Raw genomic sequence first — 13,530 nt, 5'->3', positions numbered from 1 at the left:
ATTAAATCACCTGGCTTTGCAGGCAAAGCTGTAAGAAAATTCTGAGTATGCAAACCTTTCATCCCCTAAAAAACACAAAAATATGTTTCCATGTTTCATCATGGCCAAAGCAATGGAGCTGTTACAGGCTGAGGCTCTGAGAAGGAAGAAAAGAGTTGAAGGTTGTATTTATTTTATTTATTTTATTTTTTATTTTCATTTTATTTTTTATTTAGCTGTATTTTTTATATGTATTACATTCAGCCTGCCACGCTGTGAAGTATCTGGGTTGAAGGTTATATTTATTATATTTACTGTATTTTTCATATTTATTACATTCAGCCTGCCACTCTGTGAAGTGTTTGGGTTGAAGTGGATGCAAATCACCATCAGCATTTTTCAGCCTTTCCCTGTCTGAAGGGCACAGAAGTGAAAGCTTGAAGGAGTTCCATGAAGTGCTGATGCTGAGGAAAATGTTGGATCTCAGTTTTGGGGTGCAAGGGAAGCGGGTGCTGTTGGGACTGACGTGCAATTTTTGTTAAACTTCCCCAATACAGGGAGAGTCATTCCTCAGGGGAGGCTGAGACAGAGTTTTTAAGAGAACATTGGATGTGCAGTTCAGTATTTTTCAGGGAAATGCACCAAAGAGCTGAGTGAAAATTTCCCAAGCCCTGTCATTTTTGGTCTTTTTCAAATACAGTGCTTGCCTTACAACCTCAGTGTCTTTTCTGCAGATTAAACTTTTTCTTTGTATTTTATTTCTGATCTTTTGCAACTGGATAAAAACCTACTGCTGTAATTTTCTTATTCAATCCTTACAGACCCTAACTTCGTTCGGACTTTCCTGACCACCTACCGCTCCTTTTGCAAGCCCCAGGAGCTGCTGAGTTTGCTGATAGAAAGGTGAGCAGTGATCCTCCTTTCTGAAGGCATGGAAGAGGTTTGGAATCGTAGAATAAAATCCCAGAATGGTTTGAGAAAGGACCTTAAAACCCATCCAGTGCCACCCCCTGCCATGGGCAGGGACACTTCCACTATCCCAGACTGCTCCAAGCCCTGTCCAGCCTGACCTTGGATGCTTCCAGGGTTGGAGCAGTCACAGTTTCTCCAGGAATTCTATTCCAGGGCCCTCCCCACCCTCCCAGCCAGGAATTTCTTCCTCAAATCCCATCTAAGTCTCCTCTCTGTCAGTTTGAAGCTTTTCCCCTTGTCCTGTCACTCCAGTTCCTGATGAGTTTTGTATATTTGGAATTATATAAAATCCCGAGTTGGAAGGGACCCACAAAAATCAGAGATTCCAAGTGCTCCTTTCCTGCTCAGGATCCCAGTGTCAAGTTTCAGTGTTCTAGTGAAGTTTATAAACCAGTAACTTGAAAGCCATGATCCAGGTTTTCAGTGCAAGCTTCCTTTTCCCAGTTTAAATGAGATACCTGAATGAGGTATGAGCTGAAGCACCTGGTGTGTCTGGGCTGTGGGTGGTGATGTTGTGAACTGCTGACTTGGCTCATGAGAGGGTTGAGTGCACAATGGAAATCAGGACAGAAACGTTCCAGGCAGTTCGTTTGAAGGCACAGAATTAAGGTAAACAGCATTTTAATGCAGTGTGGTAAAGCTGCTCTTAAGCTCTCATCTAATCTTCCCTTAATCAAGCCAGCAGATCCTTAAAAACCTTCTATCCCAGTCTAGACATGGTGTGATGAGCAGAGAAGCAGTGAATTAGCAGGGTGTGGAGCTGGGGAGGAGGGAATTCCAGGCAAACCGGATGGCAGAGAAGCACCTGCTTCTCCCCACACTGAATTTATATAAATAACATTTCTATAAAGTGCAGCTTGTGCACAGAGGGTTGTGCTTTGTCTGGGTTGCCATCACTGTGTGGTGTTTTCCCCCAGGTTTGAGATCCCTGAGCCTGAGCCCACGGAGGCAGACAGGCTGGCCGTGGAGAAGGGGGAGCAGCCCATCAGCGCCGACCTGAAGCGCTTCCGCAAGGAATACGTGCAGCCCGTGCAGCTCAGGTGTGTGTGCCCCCAGCCCTGCCCTGGCACTGCCAGCCTGGCCTGCCTGATGGCCAGAGCTCCTGCAGACTCTAATCTCTGCTGGAGACTTTAGCCATGTCTGCCAGCAGCATAATATCCCAAATCGTGTCCTGATTAGTCCCAGCGACTGCTGGAGCTGGCCCAGCTGGGATCCCCACCCACGGCGCCTGTGGGTGAGGGATGTGGAGCTCAGAGCAGGGCTGGCCACGCTCTCAAAGCATTCCTTGTTCCCAGGCCCCGGGAAGATAATTCCTCTGTTCCCAGTTTTCCAGCCCTGCTGGTGTTTCACTCCCTTTCCCAGCCCCGTGGATGTGTTTGCTCACAGACAGGGAGACTCTTGTCTGTGCTGCACTCTGCAGTGGGCTGCAGGGAATCTTCAAGGTCTTGCTGACCAAGCTAATTTGGGGAACAATTAAGCATTTCTAGCATGAATGAGAGTAATTGTTGCCCTGATTAGGGATTGAGACAGGAGGAGACACAGATCACAACCAGTGTTTGCTTGAGCAACTTTCAATCATTACACTGATGAGTAACATCAAGATGTTCCTATTAATTGCACATTAATATTACTATCAATATTAATTCTACTAATAGTAATTAAGGCAATTAATTACACACACAGAGAACCCTCAGTTACCTGCTACCACACATTCCTGTTGGAGCAACAGCAGTTGACTCAAAGGGTCACCCTGACATGCCAGTACCTCCAAGGTGTTCAGAAAGTCACTCGGGGTCCCATTTTTATCAGACACCCATGTGCATATAAAAGATTAAAAAAAGCTACATCTGTGGTAACCCTGTAGTTTTCCTCGACACAGAGCTGCCACCACCTTCTTGAGTGTGATCCAAGTCACACAACCTCAGTGTAACCTTGATCCTCCTGTGTGCTGCTGGCCTTGGGCAGCTTATCAGGCCCTTGGTGTTCCCACTTTATCAGCTCCTGTGGGTTCAGCAGCACCAGAAGTCTCCACAGTTATCAGTTCCTGGGAGAGCTGCCTCTCAGCTCGTGCTTTCCCTGGTTTTGCTGTTTTCTGGGAGCTGCTTCTGATCCATAGTGTGAATTTCCAGTAGCTTGAAGCTGCCTTACAGCTGCAAATGAGTGAGTTTGAGCTGTTGGTGGATAAACTCAGCACTTTGTGCATTCCAGCGTTGTTAAAAGCATTGACCTCTGCTTCAGAGACTGCAGTTTGGGAAGAAGGTGGAGAATTGAAGGTGTTCATCCCTTCCTTCCCTGCTTCCCTGCACTCTCCATCTTGTAGAAAATGCAGTGGCCAGGCATGGAAAGGGCTTGGACACAAAAAAGTGCATGTGAGGTGATGGGAAGGAGGAGGTGCTCAGCTGGAAGTGCACTCAGCAGATCCAAGAATCTCTGGCTTTCCCAGAGTTTTCACCATGGGATCTCAAGGGCAGAGATGGATTAGATAAGATCCTGTTACATGAAACTTGGATCAAAACTTTGCCTCTTGGAATGTGTCATTGTTTTCCAGCCTGAATGATCTGTTTGGGCAGCAATTCTTTTATGGGATAAACCCTATTTTTTACCTTGCACTGGAAAGAGGAGAGTTAAGGAATTTTCCATGTGTCCTTCATTTGTCCTCAATGTAGGGCTGATTTTTGCTCAGGTGATAAATTGCACCTGGATAAATCAAAGTGTTGAAGGTGTGAGCTCAGCTTGTTTACCTGCAGAAGAGACAAACCAGTTTTTTATTCTGATTTATCCTGAGTGCAGAAGGCTGAAAAGCAGCTGGAGTTCAGTTTTGGAGACTGATTTATTAGTGATTTGTGTAAGAAAGAGTAGAGAAAAATCAAGAGGAAGTTTAGTGTTATCCTTAAAGGATGTACTGGATCTAATCAGGCCTTTTGGGTCATGAAAAATTGTATAAGCAGGGCAGTAACAACAACTTAGAAGCTGAAATTTGTGTGTAGGAAAAAAAGAATTACAAATTTGCTTCTTAACAAGTGGGAGATCCTAATTAGCTTTTTAATTAAAAAAAAAACACCAAGAAAAAAAGGAAATTACAAGGAAAATTAGAAATACCATTTTTATCTGATTTTGCTACGTCTCTTCCTCTTCTGAAACTATCTCAACACTGGCATTTTTTACATTAGATTTTAAAATAGCACCAAGCTATATTTATGCTAAAACGATTCTTTAAAACCTATTAATCAGGTTTTAAACCCCTGCCAAGCTCAGTCTTTGCTCTGCTCCTTTGTCCGTGTGTACTTTGAGAGTCACCAACCACATGAATCTGTAACTTGAGTTTTGTAGGATTGTGGTTCATTTATATGGGATAAGCCATGGAAGTCCTTTAAAAGAAACTCAATATTTTTTCCTCTTTCCTCAGAATATTGAATGTTTTCCGGCACTGGGTCGAGCACCATTTTTATGATTTTGAGAGGGATCTGGAGCTGCTGGAGAGGCTGGAGACCTTCATTTCCAGTGTCAGAGGTGCAGTAAGGGGGGTCCTGTTCCCTTCCCACATTTTGGCACAACTTGCCAGTCTGATTCTGATGGATTTTAGGCCTGAGAATACATTTACACACATGAGTAATTTTAATGCCTTTAATTGAGCTGTTTATGAGGCTCCTCTTTACATGAGGAAGCTTTGGCCTGGAGCCTAAACAGCTCCTAAAAATGATTTCAAGCATTAGGATAATAATACTTTAAATATATTTCCTTCTGGACAGTATGGTCATCCTTGCCTGACTCTGTAATTCAGGCTGTCACCTTCCCCTTCTCCATAGAGAATTCCTTCCCTTTTGCTGTGTTTTTTCCATCCTGATTTTTCCCATTTATAGAAAGTTCCAACTGAAAATCATTATCCTTTTAGAAGAGGATATTGGGCCCATTTGGTATCTCTTCTTTATGAATTAGATTTTTTTGGCAGCCTCTGTGGAGGGCAGCAGTGTTGGCATTTTTAATCCTTATCCTGGTAATTCCAGGTTTTCATTTTCAGAGTGCCAAGCCTTACATTGGGCAACATAATTCCAAGACAATTAAAAGACCTTGGACACAGGGTCACTTTTTTCCACACCAAAACTGTCAGAGGATGTGGTTAAATAGAACTGGTTTCACATGTGCTTATTTGTCAGCTGGTACAGGTGTGAAAACCCATAAGGAAAAAATAGAGAAATACAAAGCTGATTAATTTACGTGCAGAAATGCAGAATTCTGAGTGTACATTCAATTTTTGGGGGGAGTTGGTTTCACTAAATTATCAAAAGTCCTTTAAAATCAGAACTTCCCAGAATGGTTTGGGTTGAAGGGAGCTTAAAGCCCATCCAGTCCCACCCCTGCCATGGCAGGGACACCTTCCACTATCCCAGGCTGCTCCAAGTCCTGTCCAGCCTGGCCTTGGGCACTTCCAGGGATCCACAGCTTCTCTTGGCCTCCCCACTCTCCCGGCCAGGAATTCCCAGTTCCCGTTATCCCATCTAACCCTGCCCTCTGACAGTTTGAATCCATTTCCCCCTGTCCTGTCCCTCCATCCTTTGTCCAAAGTCCCTCCAGCCTGAGCTCCAGTTCCCAAATACATTTATTTACAATATTCCCTCCCCAGAGATTGCTCTATGACATTGACATTTATGAAAGAAAATTAATTTATTAATAACCAACAGGTATTGTGGACTTGTAGTTTAACCCTCACCTCTATTATTATAAAAGCAAACTTACAACAGCATTAAAAAACTCATGTATGGGTTTTTTTTTTTTTTTTAATGATTTCTCTTCTACAGGAAAATCCATGAAGAAGTGGGTGGAGTCCATTGCTAAAATCATCAAGAGGAAGAAAGCCCAGGCAGATGGGGTCAGCCACAACATCACCTTCGAGAGCCCCCCGCCGCCGCTGGAGTGGCACCTGTGGCGCGTGGGGCACAGCGAGGCCCTGGAGCTGATGACCCTGCACCCCATCGAGATCGCCCGGCAGCTCACCCTGCTCGAGTCCGACCTGTACAGGCACGCTCAGCTCTCCCACTCTGCTTCTCTTCTGCCTGGGTTTGAACAGCCAGGTGTCTGCTGAGGAAGGCAGGAGCCTCCCCTGAAATGGAAAATGCAAACCCCCTCCCTCCGAATTGTTAGCATTTTGAAATTAAGGGGCTCTCAGGCAAAGATATGGGAGTAGGAATAACAGTTCTTTACTAGGGAAGAAATTTTTTAAAAAATTAATAAACAAACAATGCAGCAATACAAAACACCACTGCCAGAGTCAGAGCAGGCCCTGGCAGGCTGTGGGTCAGGCTGGTGGCAGCAGTGCCATTCCATGGGGGCTCAGCCCTCCTGCAGTGCCAGCTGTGCTTCTGCTGGAGCAGGATCCTGGACAAGGCTGGAGTTTTCCTCTGGAGCTCCAGGGCTGCTGGAGATGGGCCTGGGCTTCCTCTGGGAATGCAGTGGGGCAGAAAGCTGCTCCTCTGGGAATGCAGTGGGGCAGAAAGCTGCTCCTCTGGGAATGCAGTGGGGCAGAAAGCTGCTCCTCTGGGAATGCAGTGGGCAAAGGCTGCTGTGGTGTCCCAAAGGCTCAGATTGGATCCAGGTAGGAATGCTTGGCTCCTCCCCTGGGCACAGCCTCTCCCCATGGGATGATGGAATTTTCTCAGCCATGCAGGGACACTCAGTGGCCATGGACAGCAGAGATCTCCTGGAGGGAGGATTGGCTGTGGGAGAGACAAAGAAAACTGCCCAGAGAGCAGCAGAGAACTGCCCTATCAGACAGGAATAGAATACACACCCCCATTTCCAACCTAAGACACGTTTTCTTTTTTTTTTTGTGTATGTTAGGGTTGGGATTAAAAGTGCTTGAGATGGTATTTTTGTGTTTGGATTTAAATGTTTTTTATTTTTTATTTATATTGTAGTGTAATAAGTCCTGAGTTTTATAATACTTCACTAAGAATTTACAAAATGGCTTGGTTTAGCTCTTTCTGCAAGGTTTTTTAAGGGTAAACTGTTAATTTAAAATTACACTTAAATTTTTTTTACTTTTAACTTATAACTAATTATTTGTGTTTTGCAATGTGGATTTTTCTATCTAATTATATACTATTGCTTAAACTCATGAAGAAGAAGGTGAAGGAGAAGAATTAGCTACTGCTTTAAAACCTCTATCTTGTTTCATATATATTATTATCTTTTAAATCTTTAAACTCTTGAGTTTTCCACTCTGTGATATTACACACTTTTATTTAAAGTATACACTCATAATCTTAGTGCTGTTGTATAGTTTTGGAAGCTTTCTCTACAGCTTCAGGTTAAATGCAGTGTTTGTTTGAGGGTCAGTGTCTTTCAACACAGAAAGTCTAAAATTCTCAGCATCCAGGGTTCCAACACTCTTCACACCCTTTTCTGACATTATTTCACAAAGAAAAAGCTCCTCATTCACACCATCGATCAAAAATACCTGTGACTTCCAGAGTTTACAGGAAGAGGTTTCTTTGCTATGTGCTCTATGTTAAAATATGCAAAGAAGTGGAAAAAAGAGGTTTTATCTCTATATCAGACTTGTGATAACAGAAATGCAGGGGGGATAATTCAGGACTCTTACAAAATTCAAATTATAAAATCCTGTTCCCACTTCAGTGACAGGTTTTGAAACCAGCTGGTTGCTGCAAGTGCTTCATCTTCTTGTTTTCAATTTTTAACTCTTCTGAAGTTGTTTTCTTGCCCTTTCAGAAAATTAAGCTCATTCCTTTGTAATTTCCTTATCTGAAAATGCTTCTTCAAAATTACCCAATTTCAGTTAAGATAAAAATGTATTTCCTTCTGCATTCAAGCACTCACCAAAAAGTTGTGTTTTGTCGTAGATTAGGTGGCATTGGATTTGTGAAATATCAGGTCGTGATTGAGGGGAGAAATAATATTTTAATGCAAAGACAGAAATTAGAGTTGTTATTGGTACTGAGCATTTTGCCTCCTGTTTTCTCATTGCCAGGGCTGTGCAGCCTTCTGAACTCGTTGGCAGTGTGTGGACAAAGGAAGATAAGGAAATCAACTCCCCAAATCTCTTGAAAATGATTCGTCACACTACAAATCTCACTCTGTGGTTTGAAAAGTGAGTGCAGTGCAGTGGCATTAACCACTTTTACCCTGGATATTCTTGGGGTTTGCTGCTTTATTTCTGCCAAATCCTCCCTTGACTTTCCAACTCGAACATATGTAAGATGTGATTACATCAATTCATACTTGAGATTCTGGAGAGAGAGCCAAAATCTGCATGCTGGATGGGTTTTCATGGGAAATTTTGATCTAATAACTCAGAAAGTGTCAGGTTTTATCTCTCAGTGTTTCTCAAATCCCATCTTTTGATCAGGTGCATCGTGGAAACGGAGAACTTTGAGGAGCGAGTGGCTGTGCTGAGCAGGATCATCGAAATCCTGCAGGTTTTCCAAGACCTCAATAATTTCAATGGTGTTCTGGAGATTGTCAGTGCTGTGAACTCTGTCTCAGTGTACAGGCTGGACCACACATTTGAGGTGAGTTTAGGGCATGGAAAAAGAAATTAAATCAGGATCCAGACCTGGATCCCACATGGTTCTGGAGTGAAATCCATTGCTGGCAGCAAAGCCTCCCTGGGGCAAAACAGAAAAAAGAAGAATGTGAATAAAATGGTTTGAGTTTTGTATGGCTCTGAAAAGCAGCACAAGGCCTTGAAGTTAAAATCAAATGTTTAATTTTTATTAAAGACCAAATTTTATAACTTTAAAGTTAAAATAACAATCTGTTTTCAGGAATTTCAGGATCCACATGACTGAATTGTTGGGGGCTATAATCCAGAGCAAACTATTGCCACAAGAGGTTCTTTGAAACCTTCATTTCAATTCCCAAATTTGGCTCAGAGAACCAGGGAATTGCCTTGTGTTTGCTTACCATGCTGTTAAGAACATTTCCATCCCTATTTTTTTTTTTTTTTTATTTTGACAATTCAGGCACTCCAGGAAAGGAAAAAGAGAGTTTTGGATGAAGCAGTAGAATTAAGCCAAGATCATTTTAAGAAGTATTTAGCTAAGCTCAAGTCAATCAACCCTCCCTGTGTGCCTTTTTTTGGTAAGTGACATCCAGTTTTTTGTGTGGTGTCACTCTGAAGCTGAGTTTGCTGCAGATGTATGGTTAAAAACTGCTTTTTTTTTTAAATCAGGAATATACCTAACAAATATCTTGAAGACAGAAGAAGGGAATCCTGACTTCCTTAAAAGACAAGGGAAAGAATTAATTAACTTCAGTAAGAGGAGAAAAGTGGCTGAAATTACAGGAGAAATTCAGCAGTATCAAAACCAGCCCTACTGCTTACGTGTTGAGCCTGAAATCCGGGTAAGCAGCCAAGAAATATCTCTCTGGGGATTGAAGAGGGGGGAAAATGCCAAATAATCTTCTAACACTGGACCTAATTTTGCATGAATAGTGATTATCAAAAGAGGGGGGAGCAGTGGGTGGTAGACAACAAAGAACCACACAAATGAGCAGCCACAAGTGGTGGAAAATGTCATTTTGAATCACTGAATTACGAGTATTTCATTAAAATTTTCTCTCTGTGCTTATTTTTTAAATATTCTTGCTACTTGTTTCATTCAGAAATTCTTTGAAAATCTCAATCCCATGGGGAAGATACCAGAAAAAGAGTTTACAGATTATCTGTTCAACAAGTCCTTGGAGATTGAACCTCGGAACTGCAAGCAGCCACCTCGATTTGTGAGTTTTTTCCTGAAATTTCATGGGATCAGAGAATACCCTGAATTGGAAGGGAACCACAGGGATCATCAGGTCCAATTCCTGCATTATTTAACTAAAATTAAATTGCTAAAATTCACTGACCACAATGAAAATAATATACGGTTACCTCAATAAGCTATAAAGCTATATAAAATAAGATATATTTTCTTCAGAATTTCTTATCCTGAGCTGATTTTCCAACTAAACTTGATTTAAAAATACTTCTACTCCTGATGTTTGTCACTACTAAAATATATTACCTTTGTCTGATTTTAAAACTCACATTTTTCCCCAAAAACCTGAAATATTGCTGTTATGTTTGTATTTCTTACCATATAGTCATATGATAATATTGAGTAATATTTTTCATTTCACAATACCAAGAAGTCTTATATTAAGACTAATTAAGATATTACTTTTATACATAATATGTTCAATTTTCTTTAAAATAATTTCTATTTTTGTTTTGTCTAAATATTTGATATTATTGCAAAAACTGCAGACTTTACCAGATGAAGAAAATACAGTTCCAGTTAAAGGAGTAGCAATTTTGGGTTTAAAAAACCCGGCTCCTGGAGCTCAGAGTTCTTTTTTAAGCAGGAACATCACAATTTGGAGCACTTGTTTTTTATATGTTGTAATTGCCTGAGGAACTGGAGCCATGTCTAATTTTTTGGAAGAGCTATAAATCATTTTTGCCATTTCTTGTTAGAGGAATGAGTAAGATGATGTTACAAATGTGGCAAGAAAACACCAGAAATTGCTGTTGCAAAAGTGCTTCTTACAGTAATTTTATTAAAATCTTCTCTAAAAATAGGAGTCCTCTCAGCTGGGCAGGAATTCTTTACAGCTCATGATTTCCAAAGAGAGAATCTTACTGGAATTTCAGGAAAATCCAGTTGTGGGTGCTGTCAGGTGCTGGACACCACTGAAAGATGGGGACGTAATTCACTTTTTTTTTGCAAGGCTCAGCTTTGATCTGTGCTGGATTACACCCAAGCCTAACCAGGCTGGGTTTGTCCACACAGTGACCTGGGTGCAGGAATTTAGTCCTGGATAAACTGGAGGACAGGGACAACGTGTTTCCAAGTGTGTCCTTAATCCTGGATGTGTGCAGGGGCCCTCTGTGGTTTTGCTGTTTCTGTGGTGTTGCTCTGGGGCTCTGCTGCAGCTCTGAGGGGCACTTGAAGCAAATTTCTATTTCCCAAGGCTGATTTTCCCAGTGTTTTGTCCTGGTTGGCAGCAGAACCTGGACTCTTCATTCCTCATACTTGTGGGGAAAAAGAAGATTTCTTCAGCTGCATCCACAGCTTCCCAGCAAACTCCTGCTGTGTAAATAACGCTGCACCTCCCATCATTTGTACACCTCTGCTGCTCTTTGAGAAATACTTCCAAAAATACCTCACAGAGCCTTGGGAATGCTGCACTGGGGAATGGCAGCAGTGTTGGGAATGCTGCAGTGGGGAATGGCAGGAGTTCTTGGGATTTCTGCACTGGGGAATGGCAGCAGTGTTGGGAATGCTGCAGTAGGGAATGGCAGGAGTTCTTGGGATTTCTGCACTAGGGAATGGCAGCAGTGTTTGGGAATGCTGCAGTGTGGAATGTTGCAGTGTTGGGAATGCTGCAGTGGGGAATGGCAGCAGTGTTGGGAATGTTGCAGTATGGAATGTTGCAGTATTGGGAACATTGCAGTGTTTGGAACAGTGCAGAGTTGGGAATGTTGCAGTGTTGGGAATGTTGCAGTGTTTGGAACATTGCAGTGTTGGGAACGTTGCAGTGTTTGGAACGTTGTAGAGTTGGGAACATTGCAGTGTTTGGAACGTTGTAGAGTTGGGAATGTTGCAGTGTTGGGAATGTTGCATTGTTGGGAACGTTGCAGTGTTGGGAATGTTGCAGAGTTGGGAACGTTGCAGTGTTGGGAATGTTGCAGTGTTGGGAATGTTGCAGTGTTGGGAACGTTGCAGTGTTGGGAACATTGCAGTGTGGAACGTTGCAGTGTGGAGCGTTGCAGCGCTAACAGCTCCCCTGTCTCCAGCCCAGGAAAACAACGTATCCCCTGAAATCCCCCGGGATAAGGCCCAACACGGGCAGGCACGGCTCCACCTCGGGCACGCTGAGGAGCCACCCCCTGCCCCTGGAAAAGGAGCCCAGCAAGATCAGCTTCAGCAGGATCACCGAGGCCGAGCAGGAAACCACGGCGTCGGCACCAACCTCGCCCAACACCCCGTCAACGCCGCCGGTGTCGGCGTCCTCGGAGTTCAGCGTCTTCTTGGACATTGATCTCAACAGTTCTTATGGTAAATAAGAACTCAGTATGGTTTAATAGTCGTTGGTGCTGTCCCTCGGGCTTCCCAAATGTGCTGGGGGTGTGTGCCAGGGTTTAAAAGAATAAATTGCAAAATTTGAAGTAATTAAATTAATTCCCAGCGTGAGTTAAATTCTCCAGTTCAGGAGTGTTTTGCACAAGAAATTCTCATTCATGTTTGCAGTAGATAAACTTGGGGGTTTTCTCATCTCTGAGGTTATTCAAGCATTTTGTTATGTGCTGCAGTGCAGTGGTTCTGTCTGGAAATGGTTTAATGGATTTTTTTTATTTCCCAGGTAACAACAGCATCTTCGCTCCTGTGAACTTGCCTCAGTCGAGTGAGTGTTGGAACTCTGTTAAATATTTAACTCTGCCTTCCCTGGGTTCAGGAGAGCTCAGTGGGGTTTAAAATCTGAAATCTGGGATGAGAATGTGGGCTGCATTCAGAAGGGCTCCTTTTAGATCAGATTTCCAGTAAAGAATGTAAAGCCTAAAACTTAAACTGCTGGCTTTGTTTGGGTTGGGTTTTTATCTCCAGGCTCTCACATGATTTTCTTTGTATTTTGAATGTCCTTGATAATTGTTTTGTTTGACTAAAGCTACAAATAAAGCAACTTGATAATTTCCTAATTCCACATAGTGAAAATAACTGCTCTGTTGCTGGGAAGGAAGAGACACATTTTGTACCACACCTGTGAGGGATATCCTGCATTCACCTGTGTTTTCAGCTGTTCTTTTTATTTATTCCACACACATTTTTTAAAATATGATTAATTTAATTTCCAGCTGGAGAGCACAGGCCTGATTTAGAGACAGAGCTCAGTGCACTTCTGAGAGAAAAGCAAAGGTGTGACGGAAAACACCAATACAAGTCAGGGGTTGTGTTGTTTCTTAATCTGAGGATTTTTTTTCTCCCTCTGTAAGAACTCACTTGGAGTTCCCTGGATTTATTTTCCGGTCCCTCAGCATTGCCTGCTGACTGCTGATGCCTTTTTTTGGTACTGGACATAGGAGAACACTTTGTGAGGCCTAGATCTGATCAAAGCAGTGAATTAAAGGATTTCATGCTGCTGAGGTTACTGGTTCATGTTACTGTGAAGCACAAAGATCTTACTTGAGTTGCTTTGAGTTTGGCTCTGATATTCCAGAATATGTTCCTCCGATATTGCACAAGGAGTAAAGGATCTGCTTTTCCCTCTCCAGAGACTTTCTTCAGCTCCTGGGGGAGCTTCCCTAAACTGAGTGATGAGCCTCAGAACCCTCCTCCACTTCCTCCACGAAAAAAGATGGATCAGGATGCTTCCAATGCTAAGGTATTGCTGTCCTGGATTGAATAACTTTGGTGATAAATCGGGGAGTATCTAGAATCATTTCTCTTGGAAAAGACCTTGAAGATTGTCAAGTTCAACCATTCATTCACACAGGGCTCTTTCAGTCTCAAAGACTTGGAGATGCAGAGCTCCAGTTTCCTGTTTTTAAGTTTTGGATTTGTATTGGCCACACTCTGCTAGGAA

At 42.6% G+C, this 13,530-nt stretch overlaps 1 protein-coding gene across 1 annotated transcript in view; it reads left to right on the top strand.

The window, feature by feature from the left end:
• SOS2 (SOS Ras/Rho guanine nucleotide exchange factor 2) overlaps positions 1-13,530 on the top strand; it is a 46,355-nt gene that overhangs the window by 30,634 nt on the left and 2,191 nt on the right. Inside the window, exons 11-22 of the mRNA XM_053979608.1 lie at positions 801-882; positions 1,869-1,991; positions 4,358-4,461; positions 5,748-5,967; positions 7,937-8,056; positions 8,315-8,477; positions 8,931-9,048; positions 9,140-9,312; positions 9,574-9,690; positions 11,747-12,008; positions 12,313-12,354; positions 13,220-13,329. Coding sequence (XP_053835583.1) covers positions 801-882; positions 1,869-1,991; positions 4,358-4,461; positions 5,748-5,967; positions 7,937-8,056; positions 8,315-8,477; positions 8,931-9,048; positions 9,140-9,312; positions 9,574-9,690; positions 11,747-12,008; positions 12,313-12,354; positions 13,220-13,329 — 1,634 coding nt within the window. The remainder of the gene's footprint in view (positions 1-800; positions 883-1,868; positions 1,992-4,357; positions 4,462-5,747; positions 5,968-7,936; positions 8,057-8,314; positions 8,478-8,930; positions 9,049-9,139; positions 9,313-9,573; positions 9,691-11,746; positions 12,009-12,312; positions 12,355-13,219; positions 13,330-13,530) is intronic.

This window comes from Vidua macroura, chromosome 6, assembly GCF_024509145.1.
Source record: "Vidua macroura isolate BioBank_ID:100142 chromosome 6, ASM2450914v1, whole genome shotgun sequence".
NCBI lineage: Eukaryota > Metazoa > Chordata > Aves > Passeriformes > Viduidae > Vidua > Vidua macroura.
Note: the sequence above shows the minus strand (reverse complement) of the source record. Positions and strands in the feature narration are given on the sequence as shown.